This window comes from Colossoma macropomum, unplaced genomic scaffold (assembly GCF_904425465.1).
Source record: "Colossoma macropomum unplaced genomic scaffold, Colossoma_macropomum, whole genome shotgun sequence".
Lineage (NCBI taxonomy): Eukaryota > Metazoa > Chordata > Actinopteri > Characiformes > Serrasalmidae > Colossoma > Colossoma macropomum.
The window spans coordinates 29,770,007-29,783,413 of NW_023494799.1; the positions used below are offsets into that span (position 1 = coordinate 29,770,007).

The 13,407-nt window shown below is 40.5% G+C and overlaps 1 protein-coding gene across 2 annotated transcripts in view; it reads right to left on the reverse strand.

The window, feature by feature from the left end:
- Positions 1-12,815, reverse strand: part of cpamd8 (C3 and PZP like alpha-2-macroglobulin domain containing 8) — a 51,638-nt gene extending 38,823 nt beyond the window's left edge. For both annotated transcript variants that reach the window (XM_036586032.1, XM_036586031.1), the window contains exons 1-17: positions 11,970-12,815; positions 9,103-9,254; positions 8,617-8,639; positions 8,246-8,411; positions 7,474-7,526; positions 6,962-6,979; positions 6,253-6,307; positions 4,474-4,587; positions 4,223-4,307; positions 4,038-4,146; positions 3,356-3,583; positions 3,023-3,193; positions 2,542-2,670; positions 2,083-2,278; positions 1,294-1,469; positions 814-963; positions 545-703 (exon numbers count right to left, since the gene is read on the reverse strand). In XM_036586032.1, the coding sequence (XP_036441925.1) occupies positions 545-703; positions 814-963; positions 1,294-1,469; positions 2,083-2,278; positions 2,542-2,670; positions 3,023-3,193; positions 3,356-3,583; positions 4,038-4,146; positions 4,223-4,307; positions 4,474-4,587; positions 6,253-6,307; positions 6,962-6,979; positions 7,474-7,526; positions 8,246-8,411; positions 8,617-8,639; positions 9,103-9,254; positions 11,970-12,055 (2,070 nt within the window). In that variant the 5' untranslated portion in view covers positions 12,056-12,815. The remainder of the gene's footprint in view (positions 1-544; positions 704-813; positions 964-1,293; positions 1,470-2,082; positions 2,279-2,541; positions 2,671-3,022; positions 3,194-3,355; positions 3,584-4,037; positions 4,147-4,222; positions 4,308-4,473; positions 4,588-6,252; positions 6,308-6,961; positions 6,980-7,473; positions 7,527-8,245; positions 8,412-8,616; positions 8,640-9,102; positions 9,255-11,969) is intronic.
- Positions 12,816-13,407: the final 592 nt, after the last annotated feature.

Here is a 13,407-nt window from a genome sequence, read left to right on the forward strand (position 1 = left end):
ACTTTAGCTTCATGTTAAAATGAATTCCTGCGGATAGCATCAATGCAAAATCCAGGGCATCAGTAGCTACAGCACTCTGCTGCAGCCTCTATGCACAATCCAACTTTTATGTAAAATTCAAAATGCAACAGAACCTTAAAGGATCAGCACAAGCCTCATCCAACATTTATTTGTCTCACTAAGACGGCAAACTTTCAAGGATGGAGCAAATACTTTAGTGCAGCAGAGTGATGTAATGGCAAGCCAATCTCACATAATTTGAGTGGTTGCTATTGTCATAGGTTTATAACATGGTGGTTTTAAACAGTGGTTAATGTCAATGGGCTGTCCTGGTTAACATAAGGCATGTCTGAACCATATGACAGTATCAGTGAATATTGTTTTTGCAAGTAAATCACTTTAGTCTGAGAACTATCAGTTTGCACATAAAACAACTAAAATACCAAAATGATTTTTTTTCTACCTATGAAATGCATTACAGTACAACAATCAAATGCAAATCTTCTCAACATGAACGCAATCTCTAACCTTGACCATGCCTCACCGTGAAAGCGAAGCGAGCATCCTTGGTGATATCCCAGTGCCACGGGAAAACCGAAGAGCGCCGTCGCCGTGATGACAATCCAGGCCACCAGAAATGCCCGTCATCTTTGGGTACGCCAAAAGCATCAGACACGTCAAAATCAGCAAGTTCCTTGAACACCTGCAAAATACCAATCAAACTCCTGGACTTCAAATCAAAACTTCTAGACAAAAGTGTTATGTTCTGGAATAAAATAAATAAATAAAATAAACAACTTATTTAGGCCAAACCTTTTCAGGGGTGAGTTGGAAGCCAGGTTTCAGGAGATACATGCTCTTGTCCACAGTGGCCACACACACACATGAGCCTTTCTCTCCTCTGACACGAAGACTGAGCGGACTGCCTGGCATCGACTCATTAGTGGACAGAGAGACTGACACCTAGAGGACAGCATTAGCCTATATTAGCAGCTGAGACAGAAAGAACAGAAAAAGAATGGAAATGGAAATGTAAGGCAACGGTGCCCAACACTCTGCAGAGTTTAGTTCTGTCCCAAATAAAAAAAATTAAATCTAGCGAATCAAGCACTTCTGTAGCATCTGACCATTACACCCAAGTGTATTACATTAGGATTTGAACTAAACTCTACATCCAGGAGCAGCATTTATTACCTCAGAAGTAAGGTATAATATTTAAGCATGAGAACCAAAAAGAGAAAACAGGTGAAGAAGAGAAGGAGAGAAGGATGATGAGAGAAAGAGGAGACAGACCTGATTCTCAAAACGAGGCAGTACGGGAATTTGCAGGCTGTCAGTCACCCCTTCTCCATTCTCACGCACATAATAGACCAGCAGGCGGCTGAGGGGCGCCATGGCAGCAATAACAGGGAAGTGCACCACAGACACACAGCTGTCTGAATCATCCTGAGCTGAGGCTTCTGCTAAACCTGGACAAGTAGCCCACCAATGAAACAACAAAAAAGGGAGAAGACGCCATGAGCAGCAACATATACAGCGGCACGTGGTTCAACCAAAAATCTAATTTATACAGTTTTCCCCTTGTAGTCAATCATCTAAGACACGTCAGGTGTCCATAGTGTGCTTCTTCAGCTTTGCACTAAGTCTATACCTAAATCATCACCCTTTTGTTTCCATAAACTGCAATGTCTCAAGCAGACTTACTGCAAAACTAAAGAAGCGATGGTCAGTCTTCTCAGACCTGTTTGGCATCTGAGACTGCTACATAGCAACTCACAGAGAGCAGCTTGCTGACTGTTGGTTAATAAACAATGCTGCTTGCATACCATTGGTAATCATGAGATATCCTGTTGTACAGCTTGAACAAAAATGGTCAAAATGCATCCAAAAAAAAAAAAAAAAATTTCTGTGAAGTGGGTCTTGCTAAAATGGCATTCTGAGCAGAGTATAATCTATAAATCTAAAAAAGCTGTATGCCAGAATTTCAGTGAAGTGCTGTAGAACTTTAACACCTGCTAACAGTACTGACAGCAATCATTTGATTCACAATATTAAGCTTAATGGCCTTGTAACAATACTGACCCGAGTCTAGTGGGGGCTGAGGAGTGGTGTGAATGTTTTTGTCAAAGGTGACAGCTGCTCTCTTGCTACGATGGTCTGTGCTGTTGGGATGCCTGTGGCCCGACTGGACAATATTCCCACGAGACGTGATCTCATAGTGCAGGGTGAAGTTGCAGGGGCAAGTGGACTTCAGCATGATCTCTGCTTCCTGCCCAATCTACAGTAACATTTTGGTCATAAAATCAGAGAAAAAGCAAAAATCAGTAATGCTAAATTCACATATAATACTGAACCTTTCATAAACATTAAAATCTGCAGTGCTAATTTCTAGCAAGTCTCTCCTTAATCTGTCCACAGGCCCACCAATGTAAGACATATATGTTTTATGTAAAAACAGTATGTAGGAAAACAGCTGTATATAACATATTGCTCATAAAGTTTAGGGATATGATTGACAATGGCTTTGTGAAAAGGTCTTACTATGAGTGGAGCAACAGGGCTCTGGAGCTGAATGTGACATTTGCTCGGAGAGTACCAGCTGCTAATAGACAGATAGCTGGGCAGATACTGGTCCCCTGCTGGTTTTCCATCAATGGCTACCACTTTCGTCTTCAAGCAATGAAGGGAGAAACCGTTAAGGGTTAGACAATGTGGCAAAGACATGAAGGATATTCACCATCATAGGAACCTGAAAACATTGTTGCTTTGCGCCATTCTTCAGGAAATCCAAAGGAAAACATACTCCATTTAGCGTCTTTACTTCTAAAAATGTGTGCCATCTTTGTTTGGAATAAAACTGTGATACAGCATGTTTTTCCAATATACAAAATTTTGTAAATTTTCAATATACTAAACTTCTATCAGTGATAGAAGATGACAAGCTTGCCAGGTTCCAGGCCAAATTCTGAACACAGCTGCAGGAGATCCCTCAGTCTCTGGCCAGCATGACCCTCCCACTGACCTCTAGCCAGACGTACTGGGCAGCAGTGGGGATGGAAGGGATCTCGAAAGCTGCCTCGCCATTCTGCGAAGTCAGCTCACTGGTGTAGACGTTGTCCTTTGGGGTGAGTTCTGCCTTCACACGGACGTGGACACCATCCGCAGGGCTCCCGTCCGGAAACAATACCTCAATCTGGGAGCATATAACAAAAAAAAAGATTGCATGTTTTAATGCTAAATTTTAAAAATGCAGAGTGTGGGACCATTTACAATGAAGAAAACTGCGTATCTGCAAGCTCATGACTGAAAGGAAAATAGTATTAGATACATTTACAAGTTGAAAAGAGCATCACACCTTCCCCTTGTAAGGCAAACCAGGCTTGAACTGCTTGCGTGTGTCCTTGGAGTACTTGATGTCGATGAGCTGCTTGTGGACTGGTGTGGAATCATCGAACATGGTCTGCCGGCCCCCGTCCACACTACTCACTGACACCCACATGTTTACTGTGCCCCGGAAGTGATCAGTGACATCCAGAGGCATCATATCCTTCACACAGAGACTGAAGGTGGCTGACCCTTTGATCTAGAGGGAAAGAGCAAGAGCTAAAGTAATGTTTACATACTTCAAATTATTTACTTGCATCTCTAAACAATGCTTTTTTATTGCTTTTTAAACACTGTTCAGAGTGTGTGAACCTAAATCAGATCTACACTGAAAAATTCAATGCAATTTTTATTTAAATTGTACATAGTTTTAACAGGAATAAAATATATTACATCATAATCACTTCCAAAAGCAGAAAATCTTAAAGACAAAATAATGCTGATGTTACACAGCTAATTCATGTAAAAATTATATACACATTTAAATCAAGTAAATCCAATGCATTACCATTTTCACTGCATGTTCAAAACGCTGCTTATTAAGGCTTCAGCTTACTTAACAAAACTTTGTCTGGTTCTTATTTTTACAACCCTTCAGGAATAATCTGTACATGCAATCCAGATAAAATTTATTTTTCCATTTCTTCACTTACCTCCATTGTCTTCACCACAGGATGACCCACTTCATGTCTGTAGTATCCAACCCCGTTTACTGTCATGTTCACTGTTAACTTGCCTGTCACAGGCTTCCCAAACGTATACCTAACGAAGAAGTGTTTGTAAACATGATATTCTAAATGGGTTATCTATTAATGTAACGTATTCATCATGTTCTCACCTGGCCTTTACAGTGGCCTGTTCACATCTGTTGAGATCTCGTATGTATGGCGGGGGTTCCAAAATCAGCTCAAACCTGGGTGTGACTGTTTGAGGCAGATGAAAAAAGAAGAAGAGTGGAAAGAAAAGAGTGATTTAAGCATTAGCACAATTCTAATCATAAAAATATGACATATCGACAGCAGTAAGAGCTCAAAGCCTCCATCTTAAAGACCAACACATTACAAAACTTCTACCCTTGATAGAACTTACCATACTTCTGAACTTCAAAAGACTTGTTGTAGGTGTGGCCTTGTACCTCGACGAAAACAAGCCACTCACCAAAGACTGGTTGGTCTGATAGCGGGAAACTCATATTAACAATCCCTGAGGACAGACAAAAAAGCAAGGGTCAACCGACTCTTTACTGTAACTACTGATGAACTGACTAAATACTGAAGCCGTATTACATATAACATGCATTACTTTCAAACTTTAAATGTATACCTTGTGGCGTAAGTGACCCACTACCATTTGCCCACTTACTTCATTATCTATTTTCTTCAGATAATTTACAAACATCAAAATATTACAAACATGTATTAGTCTATTACTTCATTTTTGTCAGCAAAATGTTTTGTCAATTTTACAATATCATGGCTGTAAAAGTTCAATATATGTTAAGATAAAAGTGCTGGGTCACTAATAACAGGAGAAATGTACAAATGGAGGATAAAACACCTATGCATTTAAGGGCCCATATCAGAGAAATTGAATTTTCCTCATTTTTAAATAAAAGACATTAATGTAGTTGAAAATGAAATGGAGGCTGACAAAACAGCCTGTTTTATTTTAATGAATTTTTAAAATAACAAATTATTTTTGTGACGTTACAAAAACCAGTGCAAATACATCTGCCTATTGAGCCTACAGCAGGTTAGCTCTGCTCATTCACACTTAAGTTATAATGAATGTTCCAGCCTGGACTGCTTATAATAAGACACACACAGCAGCCAATCAGAACAGTGGTCACTTACATACACTCACCAAACACTTTTATCATTTTATTTTACTATTAGGAACACCTGAACACCTACTTATTCATGCAATATGTAATCAGTCAATATATAGTGCAGTGCATAAAATCATGCAGATACGGGTCACATCAACACCATCAAAATGGGGAAAAAAATGTGACCTCAGTAATTTTGACTGTTGCATTATTGTTGTTGCCAGACAGGCTGGTCTGAGTATTAACTGCTGATCTCTCTGGATTTTCATGCACAACAGTATTTAGAGTTTACTCAGAATGGTGCAATAAAAAAAAACATCCAGTGAGCGGCAGTTCTGTGGACAGGAACTCCTTGTTAATAAGACAGGTCAACGGAGAATGGCCAGACTAGTCAGGGCTGACAGAAAGGCTACAGTAACTGAGGTAACCACTCTGTACAACTGGGGTGAGCAGAAAGGTATCTCAGAATTCACAACACATTGAAACTTGAGGCAAAGGCTACAACAGCAGAAGACCACATCAGGTTCCACAGCCAAGAACAGAAAGCTGAGACTTCAATGGGCATAGGCTCACCAAAACTGGACACTGGACACAGACTGGAAAAACATAGCCCGGTCTGATGAATCTTGATTTCTGCTGAGGCACACACGGTAGGGCCATTATTTTGAGCCAACAACCTGAATCCATGGACTCAACCTGCCTTGTGTCAACAGTCCAGGCTGGTGGAGATGGTGCAATGGTGTAGGGAATGTTTTCCTGGCACACTTTGGGCCTGTTAATACCAATCAATCACTGATACAATGCCACAGCCTATAAGAGTATTATTGCTGACCATCTGCAACGTTTGACGGCCACAATTTAGCATCTACTAATGGCTACTTCCAGCATGATAATGCACCATATCACAAAGCAAGAGTTGTCTCAAGTAGATTTCATGAAAATGACAATGAGTTCAGTGTTAGAATATGGGTCAATTAAATGTCACTGTAGTGGTATGATTATAAGTAGAACAGACTTATCTAAAGGATGGTGTGTCTTACCACAACAAATGGGCTTGAGATCTTTCCACTGGACCATGCGAGATCCTCTTGGGTCCTGGGTAAATACATATGTATTGCTAAAACCATCTAGTAAAAAAACTTCTCCGTTATTAGTTTGTCTAAAACTAGAGGCCACTTTACACATCTAAAAAGGTTGCTGAAAATCAGAGTTAAATAAACTAACTCCAACTCCTGTGTTGCCTTAAACAAACTAACCTTACCCCATTCAAAGGTCGGAGACAGTGGGAGCTGTCAGTCATAGCTAAACTACACAGACCCCCTGACTGCCACTTCCCCAAAGGCCGGCCGGCTGCAGCGGCAGACTTACACAAACTTTGTATACTTAGCAAACATTTATCTGCTGTGCCCTCCAACCCCCCATCCTCCCCCCTAGCCGTTTACACAGCTTCCAGAGGAATGTTCTAGAGGCAGGCGGCCGCATTTGGGTGCAGAGAGGCTTCAAAGGCTGGACAGCATGAGGGATGGAAGTGACATCTAAGTCTGGAGTGGCAGAAGGCGGCGGCCTGGGCAAAGCCACCTCTCTTTCATCTTGCCCCATTGCCTATGTGTGCCTACGTCAGGGTCAGACTATGAACTGCAGGCCTGTTATCAAAAGGCACAGCCCTGTAATCTTGGGCCTGCTGGGAAAAGAAAGCCCAAAAGCGCCTTGTGCCACCAGGGTGGTCCCAGCCGCATGACGTCCACTCACCACAACGTAAGCTTCAATCTGTGAATAAAGAAAAACAGTGGCACATGTTTGAGTAAGTGCATAACTACAAGGCAAAAGGTGCCCTCTCACCCCCCTCCCCTCCAGCTTCAACAATCTGGCATCTGTGTGAAGCAGTGCAGGCCTTTGGCACTAGCTGACTCTTGAGGCTTTGGTCGTGAATGAGGGCACTATCTACCCTGAAACGTGCTTGGTTTGGAGACGCTTCAGGAAAAAGGTGTTGACTCCACGCTGTCGGCAGTAAATAATATAATTGCGCTGTTTTTGTGTAGCTGCATGCATTTATATGCGCCAAACACAGAAAGAGCACTACTAAAGTATTGTGCTTTTTCTGTCCTGAATAACCCTTACAATTCACATTTATCTCAGTAATTCCCAGTAGGTAATGTTAATTGTATATTGTCCAACTACTGAAAGAAACATCTTCATGCAAGTTACTATTGGTACTCATTTTTATGTTAGGTACCAAAGACGTGGGTAGAAAATCACTGTACCTTGTCATTAGCAGGTCTCAGGTCTGGCGTGATGGAATACACATTGATGAGCACTAACACAGAGAGGACAAACAACAAGAAAAGAAACCCATTCACACCTCCATTCTACCTCAATGGCAACATGCAGCACCGGACATTCACAATACATCGATTATCGTGCCAAGTCACAAATGTTGATTTTGATAGACATGTGTAATGTCTGAAATTTACTTCTTTAGTTTTAAACAGGAGCTATGTGGCTAAAGTAGCTAAAAATTTAACAAAACTACAGAGAAAATTTAGGCTTCAAAGTTTCTGCTACTACTTTTAGTTATATGACTGACTTTTTGTCCATTTTTATAGATAACAGTGTGTCAGAAACCACGTAAGTCTAATGAAACTGTTTCATTATAAAAAGAATGTAACTCTTGTTTAACTGGATTTAGTGCAACACAGTGTGCAAAACATTGAATTAAAAACTACGGTATTCACAGTTTTTGATAGATTTTTTTAAATGTAGTACTACTGATTCTTTGTTCTCTGTTCTAAGTGATAAGGTTTCATTTATAGTGAAAATTTCTTGAAGTATCGCAATACTATATTTATGCCATATCGCCACCTCTAGTCTTACATGTTAGCTATATTAGCTCTGTATTTCCAGTAGGAAACCAATAGAAATTTGTAAATTAGATAGTAATTAATTGTACATTAGATTTTTCACTGAATTATCATTTTAATAATAACTACCACAGCTAAGAATATTATCCAACGCAGTCAGGGTGAGGACAGAGACCTTTGTGCTGTGGTTTGTAGATGGGCTTGTCGGTCTGAATGAAGATTGCTGTGCCTTTGCTGTCAATGGTCACTGTAGTGTGGTTGTGGAAGATGTAGCCGCCCTCAGTGAGGTGTCGGTTCCCCCACACCTTGAGAACAGCCTGGCCCCGTAAGTCTGATGGCACCTGAGCAAATCACAACAGTGGCTGCGCTAAGCAACTACAAGCAAACACATTGCAACTGTTGCACTGAGGTCAAACATTTGGGTGCTTTAACCTAGCATGTGTGTCAGGGACGCAACATACTGGCATCACAACCTGTTTCTACTTAATATCATTGGCATGACTGTCTTTGCAAAAATAAACAAGTAACAGTGACTTCTGGACTTACCTTCAGTTTAAGAGTGCCTTTATCTGGAAAAAAGAAAACATTTTAGTCCATTGTAAGATATGGTATATGACAGAGAGCAGCACTGAATTAATGGAATCTACTGCTTAACAAAGCATTTGCATTACTGCCTAAAATGCAATAAATAACAGCAGAGAATGTGCCATGTTTTGTCATCAGGTAGCATATCAGTGTCAGTCTTAATAAGCTATACAGGGGATATTATGCAACATTGTTGTTCAGTTATCTTAGATTTAACATGTGAAACTGTGCAAGTAAGCACAGTAAGCACACTACTTGTAGCATGAGGTCAATGATCAAACTGCATGTGCAGGTTTAATAGCTAGTTAACAGGACCAAGCTACAAGGCACCACATGAACCCTTAGTACTGATTTGAGGGTAGTATACCTTTTCTCTGTTGATGGCTAGGGCAGAATTTAGACTGATAATGCTGATGCTGGCCATAGCCAGTCTAGCAGAGTACTTACCTAGGACTGTGCCATGACTGTGTGCCACTGTCTCGCCCTTAACGCTTAGCTGCACCTGTACCCGTGTCTCCTCCACAGTGTTAAAGAGGGTGACACTCACTGCCTCCTCCACTCCAGCACGAAAAACTGATGGAGCGGCAATCAGGTAGCCCCTGTGCATCATGGGACACACACTTTAATGATGTGCATATGAACTACAAGGAATGCACACACATGGGAACTCATGGTCCTTCTTTTCTACTTTCCCTCTCACTATAACAAAAACACACAACATATTTGTCAGGTTAAAGTCGACATTCTCAAAAGACTATAAAGCTAGCTTAAATATTAGTGTAGCTTAATGGAAAGGCTATAATTTTACTGCCATGTCTTTGTTGTTGTTTTTCCAAAGACTCACAGCTTTGAAGGCTGCTGTTACAGAGGTCAAAAGTCATAGGTCACAAAACCATCTGAAAACATGAAGTCATGTTGCGAGAGACAAACTTGCTGCAAACAGATCAAATCTCCCTTGCTTTACACTTTTTTTTACTGTTTTCACTGACTTTTTACCTATTACAGATTTTCCACAAAATTAAACACTTTTTGTTCAGCTACACTTATTCTTTCCAATGTTCTAAACAAACATCAAAACCCCTGACAAGATTACTACATTGTACCAATTTAGCCTCACATTCTTTTTCTGGTTACACCCTGCTGACCCCTACAATTCAATGCCTTTGGAAAAGCAGCAATGATGGATACTTGAAGAATATTGTGTTTGATACATTCTTACAGCTAAAAACAACTGCAGGAATGCATACAAGTATATGGGCATAGGTCAGAGCACTCCTCATGATTATGCACTAATAATAACATAATAACTCATTAATGCTTCCCTGTGTGTTCAAAAGTTCAATCCAATAGAAAGACCACTACCATTAAATAAGGGACATTCTGTAGACATTTAAAAGTAAAGACAAAAAGTTCTGTAAGTACTCGACTGTTCACATGACTTTTAGGGCATTAGTGTGGTGTGTCTGTTTGTCTGCTATCAGAAGGTTGGCAATACTGTGCAGCGGGTTGTGACCCACAGGCAATTTACATCTTAAGCAAAGAGAATATTCCCCTGCAGCTTCAAGCTAGGAAACAGCATTTATCTGCATTTCTCTTCCCATTCTTTTAATCAGTTTACTTCAAAAAATTGAAAGTATATCCAATTTGCTGTCTAAGGGTTTTGGGGAGTGTACTGGGATCTTTGCTCAGGGGACAAGCTGTTACTGGACCCTCTTACTCCAGTATGTATTTACACATGGATGCAACTTCAAGGTTTCACCAAACCTTTCATACTGACTAACCACTAACATCTCCACTGAAGTCAAGTGAAAACTCCAGTATTGTAGACTTTGGTTGGTATGGGCACATCAGGTATTAGGCCCTAAATGACAATTTCATTCTTGTTTTCAGTTTTCTGCTAAAATTCCTTTTGTAATTTAGTTACCCTTTTAGTAATAGTTTCTTTTGCTTATTTATAACATACTCTGGTAAGAAACAGTTGAAACAGGAATAAACAAGAGTTTCTTCTATGAGACTGTCTTGTATGAGAGTGTCTTCTAACAAGAGTGTCTCCTATCAGCTGAATAAACCCTAGGTAAAGGGTTAGTCGTGCTCCACAGAACTGCAGCAAGTTTACTGTTATGTCATTATCTAAATCTAATTTCTCAACAAATTTTAAAGTACCCATCTAGACCTTATTTGACAAGAGTATAAGGCACCAGAAAAAAACAGGTTATTGCGGAAAGCCCTAGGAGGCAGATCAGAATGTGATGCAATGACAGTTAGCCCACATTAACAACCACAAGGCTGCCAGTCTGGGTCAATCACAGCACTGAGGAATTAGCACAGTCTGAGAAGCTGTTGCTCAAACACTGAGGAGAAAATGAAGCTTGGAGAACTTGGGAGTTAAAGAGGATTGTTTATAAAATTACCAAATTATTGTCTGCCAAACTCCAACCTTTGTAGTGCTCTATTTTTAGCACCTGATAAAATCAGAACTAAGAGATGGATGGTCATAATGCCTTTCCCTGAAGAGCTACTGTATGGGTTTTAACATTATAATGCTATGGGTTAGTTTTTGAGTCCAAAATCAATCAGAAATCTAAACTGATAGAGACTTTCAATGTTCAGTCACAGGAAGCAATAATTTTGTGCAAGATTTAATCAATCTCCAGGTAACCTTGTTAGCTCTTTGATAATGGGTGATCTGCAGCATAGGTTGGTCAGGTAGCGTTAAACCACACTCAAGGAAAAGTCTTGTTATTGCAGTCAAAAAAACATTACTCAAGGGAAAGTAAAAGCAACAAGAAACAGCTTCAGGGCAAAAACCTCCCTAGAGAACTGCAGTGGAACTTCCTAGTACATGCAGCATCTATCAGCACAGGAACTTAAGATTGCTCTTTTCCCCTTTTTGTGATCCTTTTGGCCTAAAATAAAACGCTGAAGCTCAAAAGTGAGAGGTGTGAGCAACAGTAAAAGAATTCAAGTGCTGTCACCAACAATGCACAATAAATTGTACTCTAAAAAGGGAACTAAAATGGATTAGAGAATAAAATGTTGATGCGTAAAATGGGACTGAGTAAAGTATTCCCTGCATCACAAACATACTGGAATAAATCTACAAGAGTCCTATAATCATCTGAAAAACAAAACTTAATTAAGATAGGTACAAAACTGAGATAAAGTGAAAACCTAACTGGTCCTATTTCCAAAGCAGCAAGAGAGCTGACACAAGCTAGCTTAACTCATGGAGATAAAGTATTGGGTCAATGGCAAATATTAATTAAAGGGCAGTAGTTGAAGGTCATGAGCTGAACACTGTCACACAAACTTACTGTCGTTCCTGTGAAGTGATTCCCCCAAAAACACATAGGAGAATAAACCATGACAGAGTCCACGACCTTTGGTACAAATGAATCATTCTCGCTCCGTCTTCAGACCGTCTTGTGCTGTGTTTACAAACTGCCTTATCAGATCCACCAAAAACCTTTTATTCCTTGTGAATGAATTCCTCAGTCAGAAGTTCGCCATTGATGGAAACATTGGGGCTCGTTCGCCGCCGTTCGTTCCCGGTTCAGCGAGGGGAGAGGGAGGCTTTTATCTCCCTTTGCGAAATCCCATTCCGTGCAACCCAATTTTTTCTCTCTCTCTCTTTCTCTCTTGGGGGCTAACTTCTCTCCTCACGCAGAGACACGACTTCTTGGCGTGCCTTGTTCATCCGCCTTAGTTCCGTTTGCTCATATTTCAGCATTAGCGATGATTACCGACCACCTCCGCCCCTGAAATATTCGTTAATGCCGATCGGTTTGGAGCCAGTGAGTGAGTTCCTCCAGCAGCAGTGCGGTCAGTCTGCGCCTTAAAACTGCAGCCCTTCGCTCGCTCTCCCGTTTGACCACTCCGAGCTTCTTTTTTGGTCTCAGTCAGTGCTCGCGCCAGAAAAAGAATCGAGTCGCGTGCGCTCGTGCTGCACTGGAGCTTTTTAACAGGGAGGCTAAGCACGATGCTTGAACTTCTGAAAGTCTGCAGATTGAGTTCGTCTACACGATCTGACACGAAAATGGGGACAGGCTTTTATTGTCTGTTTTCTGATCGTTAGTCTGAGTACAGCAGTGTCTGAGTGTCTGGGGATAAACGTGCAGAAGATCCTCAATTAACTGGCCTGCAGTTCTAATGCGCCTAAATGAAGCAGCACTGTTACTGTATTTGGGTGAGAATCTGGAATCCTGCTCGCGAAACCACGAGCCCGAAAGTCTCGGCTTTGGACGGCACACTGACTCCCCCTAGTGGCGTTTTTTCACAATACAGTTTTGTCAGAAGGTTCTTACATAGAGAAAGTGTTAACACATTTAAGAACCTAAATTGCCTGAAGTCTCCTGCGCTTGTATTTCCGTTCTGGCTACAGGTACTTTCTGTGTGGGACAGAAAAGGGCGAGACAGATGTTACAGAGCAGAAACGTCTAAAAAATAAATATAAAAATACTTAGCTAATTTTTTTGGCAGATGGTGATTAGACTTCTTGCCCCTGAAACAAACTACCCACAGAACAGCACAGAATACTGTTTGTATACCTTCATGATAAAACTTATAAATGCGAAGAGGATTTACAAGTACAGTTGCATGCAAGTTTGAATACATGTTTTGTTGATTTTTTAAGTGAAAATAAATTAACACATCCTCTATAGTGAACTTAAAAGTGTAATTTTTCTTCTTCAAATCTTTATGCACAATTTCTATTTATTTGCTGAGTTTAACATACTGGAAAAAAACTAAAAT